The 6233-nt window shown below is 39.7% G+C and overlaps 1 protein-coding gene across 1 annotated transcript; it reads right to left on the reverse strand.

Moving 5' to 3' along the window:
* Positions 1-3883: 3883 nt before the first annotated feature.
* On the reverse strand, positions 3884-5881 carry LOC139198083 (uncharacterized). The gene is made up of 4 exons (XM_070826342.1): positions 5346-5881; positions 4954-5050; positions 4460-4657; positions 3884-4345 (listed from the first exon to the last, which is right to left on the reverse strand). The coding sequence occupies exons 1-4, from the start codon at positions 5879-5881 to the stop codon at positions 3884-3886; spliced, it is 1293 nt and encodes a 430-aa protein (XP_070682443.1).
* Positions 5882-6233: the final 352 nt, after the last annotated feature.

Consider the following 6233-nt stretch of genomic DNA (forward strand, 5'->3'; position numbering starts at 1 on the left):
GTAAATTATTTTGCATGTATCATTACATAATTTACTAGGAACTTATATTGTTATTATATATATGTTGTGCAAAATAATTCACCTAAGTTATATTTAAAATATTGATATTTTTTTAATCAAATAACTTTTTTATATTTGTAGGATATACTAATTTTGACACACCTCGACCGGAGTCGAGGCATGCTGGCCGTCACCTAAAGGTGACGTAACCAAAGTGTGAATGATGTAAAAAAGTGGATAAATTAAAACCAAAACTAGAGCTTATTTAAACTACTAAAGTGAGTACGCAGTAGTGGGTAAAATCCATAGAATACAAATGTTCAGAGCATAGATGACAAATAGTGCAGTGGAAACTAGAAAAGTACGTAGTACACAACTGGAAAAAGTTCCTACATTATATAAAGATATGTCAGAATCGCTGGGTGATCCTCGCGTGCCACAAAGTGAGTCGGCTATCTAGGACCTAGAGGGGCGAAAAACAGAAGGGTGAGTGGGCACAAAAATAAAGGTTTGTAAAACTTAGTTATTTTCCGAACATACTAACCCCTAGCTGTAAAACATGTATAGTTTCCAGAAAATTATACTACGTATAGGTATGAAATCAAATGCAACTCAGCAGTAAATCCAAAAGCATGCCAAATCACAATATCATGACAGTGGCATAAGTGAAATCAAATGCTCAACACGCTATGATAGCATACCAATCAGAGTCGCCTAATGCAACCTGTACGACTGACCTAATTTGCTCATTAATCTATGCTACCACACGAGTCGGAGTCGCCTAATACAACATGTACAACAGGACTGCGTGTAATATATATATATATATATATATATACGCTCTAGTGCTACAATCACGTGAAGGCTGGCGATAATCGTGGTCACCTATGAGTTGGAGTCGTCTTATGCGACCTGTATGACAGGACTGGCACCTACTTGGATCCAAGGTGAGCGTGTGGTATGGGAGGTGAACATCACATGAAGGACTAGCCTTGGCCTAGGGTGAGCACTAACACTAGGGTGCAGCAACAATGAGCAAACTACATGAATATGTGCATGTTATAATGATTCAATGATTCCAAATAGCATAATAAACTTACATGAACTTACTTGTGCATCTTTTGGGATTATTTTAGCATTTCACATAGTGCAACATTTATGAGCAGGTAAAATGCATATGAATATGCCATGACAATACATAAATCTGAACCACATAACAACATTTTTAAAATTAAATAAATCATGGCATATAAGCATAAACCAATTTAAAAGCATTTGTGGAAACTATAAAGTTTATATACATATATACGAAAACAAAATGCCCACTCACTGATATGTCAATAGATCGTATCCCCCTAGCCTCGCTTGTCCTAGTATGTCCTCATGATAAGTCTCCCCTTTATGCGAAACAACTAATAATAATTACTTAAGTAACACATATACGAAAAAGATAGGAAAAACGCCACATAGCTTGCTCAAACGGAAGGTTTAAATATATGAAAATATTCTACTCGAAGTCACGGACCCGCACATGCCAACCACTTGCCAGCCAAAGCCGGACGCACCCTTACGCACCGCCCAACCCACCCGTAAGCACACACCTGGCAAAGACTAACAGAAGATAGGGAATATTGCATTAAAGTTAATGGAATATTTTGTTAAATAGTAACGGAACCTAACGCCGTTAGAATATTTTGTCAACTTTGACAGAATATTCTTTGTCTTCTCCGGTGATCCTCACCTTCCGCCGCCGCCGCCGTCTGGTTTCGCCAGATTCTAGAAAAAGTGGCCGGTTTCTAGAAAATTGTCAAACTCATATAACTTCTTCATTTCTCAACCATTTTTTACCAACTTTATATGGAAATGAAGCTCTTGAGGAAAAGAACAAGATTATACCTTTCAAAATCCCAAAAATAGACAGAAAATGGCCTGAAAAAGCATTGCAAGTCTCAGCCTAAAACTCGACTCCTTGACACAGTGCTTCTCGATGCTATCTTCACTCCAAAGTTAGCCTAGGGACTCTAGGGAACTGTGTGGATGCTCCCACAACCTTCAAAATGTCGTAACTCAACCCAAATCACGTTGGAGCAAACTTATCTGAGTCGGAGCTTCCGAGTTGGCAAGTCAAAACTTAACCACTTCAAGATTGGTTTATACAGTTGGGTTCTTGAAGATGAGAAGTACGGGTGAGAGAGAAACGAAGAAGATGATAGAGAAAGACTGACAACTTTTCTGATTGGTGAAAAAGTGAGGGAAGTTGTCTAGTTGGTTGAGAGAATTAAGGAGTGAAAATTGATTGGTGAGGGAAATGGGTACACATGACCAGTTTTAAAAAGGAAAAGTGATAAGTTTTTTTTTTCTTTAGATTTTGGCATAGTAAATCGTACACAAAAATCCGCCTTCTTGTCAAAATAGTGTTTCCAACACTGATAAATTAACACACGCGTGTACCACTCCACCCGTTGTTAACGTACTATAACGTAACTTTTTCATTACAGGTCGGATTTGGGTCTCACTCATGCTCACGTGTTCGTAATAACGAGTAATATTTAATTACAATAGCGAGAAAAATAATTTAAAGCTGCATAATCACGTCTACGTCACTTTGCTAACAACGGCATAAATGTCAATTTACACACTCAGGGAGAAATTACATAGAAAATTAGGGTAGGGTCATCACAACCTACCCCCTTAAGAAAATTTAGTCCCCAAAACTTCAACACTGCTAGAAATCAATCAAAGAACAAATGTGGATACAAATCTCGCATGCGCTCTTCTGTCTCCCAAGTAGTTTCCTCAACTGAGTGGTTTCTTCATAAGACTTTCACCATACGAACGGTCTTTGTTCCTGAGGACTTTGTCTTTCTAGTCAAGAATAGTCACTAGAACCTCGTTATAAGTCAAGTCTGGGTTGATCTCTAACGGCTAAGGAGGAATCACATGTGATGGATGAGAGACATATCTTTGTAGCATGGACACGTGGAACACATTATGTACCCTTGACAACTCTGAAGGTAGATCAAGTCGGTAAGGAACTTCACCAATTCACTCAATGATCTAATACGGTCCAATGTAACGAGGGTTTAACTTCCCTTTCTTCCCGAATCGTACCAAGCCTTTCCATGGCGACAACTTTAAGAATACCCAATCTCTAACCTTGTATACTCTATTGATCGGCTATACTTTTTGTCGATCCTGTACAGCTTTCAGGTTAGCCTTTATCACCTGAATATTCTGTGTCGTCTCATCCACGATCTCTAGGCCCACCAAAACGCTTTTGCTGACTTCAAACCAACACAGCGGGGTACGACATACCAATGCTAGAATGGAAACTATTATTGTAGGCAAATTCTATCAACGGTAAGCGTTTGTGCCATTTGTCTTCGAATTGCAGGACCGAAGATCTCAGCATTTCTTCCAGTGTGTGCATAGTTTTCTCTGATAGCTCGTCGGTCTGAGGTTGATAGGCGGTGCAATAGAGTAATCTTGATCTTAGAGCTTCTTAGAAAGCCACCCAGAACTTTGAAGTAAATATGGGGTCCCGGTCAAAGATGATACTAACCGGAACACCATGATACTTGATGATTTCAGAGACCAAAAGTTCGGCCAACCGACTCAATGAGTAGTTCTCACGAATAGGTAGAAAGTGTGCTAACTTGGTAAGCCAATAAATAATCACCCAAATATTGTTATAGCCATTTCGTGTACAAGGCAGCTTATACACAAAATCCATTGTGATATCTTCTTATTTCCACTAGGGTATCAAAAATGGCTATAGCAACCTAAATGGTTTCTTTCTTTCCACCTTGACCTGCTGATAGACTGAACAACAACTCACATACTCAGCAATTACGCTTTTCATTCCCAGCCAATAGCAGAAAGGTCAGATAGTATGATATATCTTAATACTTCCGGGATACATAGCATAAGCCGAAATATGCGCCTCATCGAGTATTTCTTTCTTCAGTTCTTCCACATTTGGTACATACATCTGATCGCCTTGCACAAGCATACCATCAGGCATTTGAATCTTGAGATCTCCCATTTTTCCATCCAACACTACCTGTTTTAACTCATGCGATTCTGAGTCGTTCATCTGGGCCTTAAGAACCTGATCTAACAAAACTAGCCTGACTTGAAAGTTGGCAAGTAGAGCTCTATGTTGATCACCTTCTAAGGCCGCTTTAGTAGACCTTAGGTCAATGAGAAGAGGAACACAACATGCATAAAGAGCATTAAGTCGGCCGTGAGATTTCCTGCTGAGAGTATCAGCTACAGTATTCACACGACTAGGGTGATACTCAATAGTGCAGTTATAATCATTGATCAACTCCATACATGTACGCTGCCGAAGATTGAGTTATTTTTTAGTAAAGATATACTTGAGGCTTTTATGGTCAGTGAAGATTTGACACGTTTCCCCATAAAGATAGTGCCACCAAATTTTCAAAGCAAAAACAATAACTGCCAATTCGAGATTATGAGTAGGATAATTCATCTCATGGCGCTTTAACTTCCATGAAGCATACGCAATCACATTTCCATGTTTCATCAACATGCAGCCCAAACCATTCAGAAAGGCGTCATTGTAGATCTCGAAATTCCCATTGTCAACCAGAAGTGTCAAGACAGGCGCATGAGTGAGACAGTACTTCAACTATTGGAAAGGTTCACAATCATCACTCCACTCAAAATTAACTTCTTTCCTGGTCAATCTTGTCAGAAGCAGGGCTATGGTTGAGAAGTCTTTCACAAAACGTCGATAGTAACCAGCAAGGCCAAGAAAACTTGCTCCCAGTTTTCCATTGGTACTACTTTTTAGGGATCCATGAAAGACACATGATCCAGCCAGAATTGACACTTACTGAATTTAGCATACAGTTGATTCTCCCTTAGCTTCTTCAGAACCAGACGTAGATGTCTAGCATGGTCAGCCTCGCTCTTGGAGTATACCAGAATGTCGTTGATGAAGATGATTACGAACCTGTCAAGGTACGAACAGAATACCTGATTCATCAAGTTCATAAAGGATGTTAGAGCATTAGTTAACCTGAATGGCATCACAAGAAACTCATAATGACCATATCGAGTTCCGAAAGGCTATTTTCAAAACATCCTCACTTCTGATCTTCAACTGGTAGTAACCGAACCTTAGATCGATTTTCAATAAAACACAAGAACCACGAAGCTGATCAAAAACATCATCGATGCGAGGCAACAGATAACAATTTTTAATCGTCACCCAATTCAACTGTCTATAATCGATACAAAGCCTTAAAGTTCCATCTTTCTTCCTTACAAACAAGACTGAAGCTCCCCAAAGAGAAGTGCTCGACTAAATAAACCATTTTTCAACAAGTTCTTGCAATTGGGTTTTTAATTCTCTTAACTCAACAGGAGCCATGCGATAGAGAGTTTGAGAAATGGGATCGGTACCTGGAATTAGGTCGATAGTGAACTCCGCTTCAAGATCTAGTAGTCTGCCAGGTAAATCATTGGGAAAAACAACAGGAAAGTGTCTGACTACTCGAAAGTCTTCCACACGAGCAGAAGTCCCTTCAGTTGCCACTACATGAGCTAAGTAGCCTTGACAACCCTTCCTCAACAACCATTTTACCCTCATGGCAGAGATAACTCCATGTTTCAGACCGCTACGTTTACCAACAAACATGACAATAGGCATGCCCGGTCGATGAAAGGTAACAATCTTCTGATAACAATCCAACTTAGCATAATTGTAATGTAACCAATCCATGCCCAAGATAACATCAAAGTCAACAATATCTAAAGGAACAAGATTGGCTGGCATCATGACATCATCGTTAAGAATGGTACATCCTCGATACTCCCAACCAACATAACAAACTTCACCCTTAGGCATTGAGAACTCTAACTCATAACTGAGGGAAATGGGGTGTGGTTGAGTCTTTTGAGCAAACATATGGGAAATAATTGAATGTGTAGCACCTGAGTCAATTAATATTCTAGCAAAATAACCAAGAACATTCAATGTACCCATAATCAAGTCAGGGTTACTCTACGCATCCTGCAAGGTGATATGATTGACACGACTATGTGCCTGCTGTTAGCCTCCTCGACCCCTGTTTCCCTGGTTGTCGCGTCCCTAGTTACCTCGACCTTGATTTGTTAGATTAGGTTGTCTGGTCGATGCGCCTCTGCTAAAAGCTACCCCAAGATTCTGGGATTGTCCCCCGGTATACCACTGTAATCCG

The sequence above is a fragment of the Malus domestica genome, chromosome 08, assembly GCF_042453785.1.
Source record: "Malus domestica chromosome 08, GDT2T_hap1".
In the NCBI taxonomy this organism is placed as follows: Eukaryota; Viridiplantae; Streptophyta; class Magnoliopsida; order Rosales; family Rosaceae; genus Malus; species Malus domestica.

What these genes read in the sequence shown, in the direction of transcription:
- LOC139198083 (XM_070826342.1), bottom strand. Translation starts at nt 5,881, where the DNA reads ATGCCTAAGGGTGAAGTTTGTTATGTTGGTTGGGAGTATCGAGGATGT. An exon ending in CAAGAACTTGTTGAAAAATG is followed by an intron (nt 5,051 to 5,345) that starts GTTTATTTAGTC and finishes GATGCCATTCAG; the next exon opens with GTTAACTAATGCTCTAACAT. An exon ending in TCTTCATCAACGACATTCTG is followed by an intron (nt 4,658 to 4,953) that starts GTATACTCCAAG and finishes CCTTTCCAATAG; the next exon opens with TTGAAGTACTGTCTCACTCA.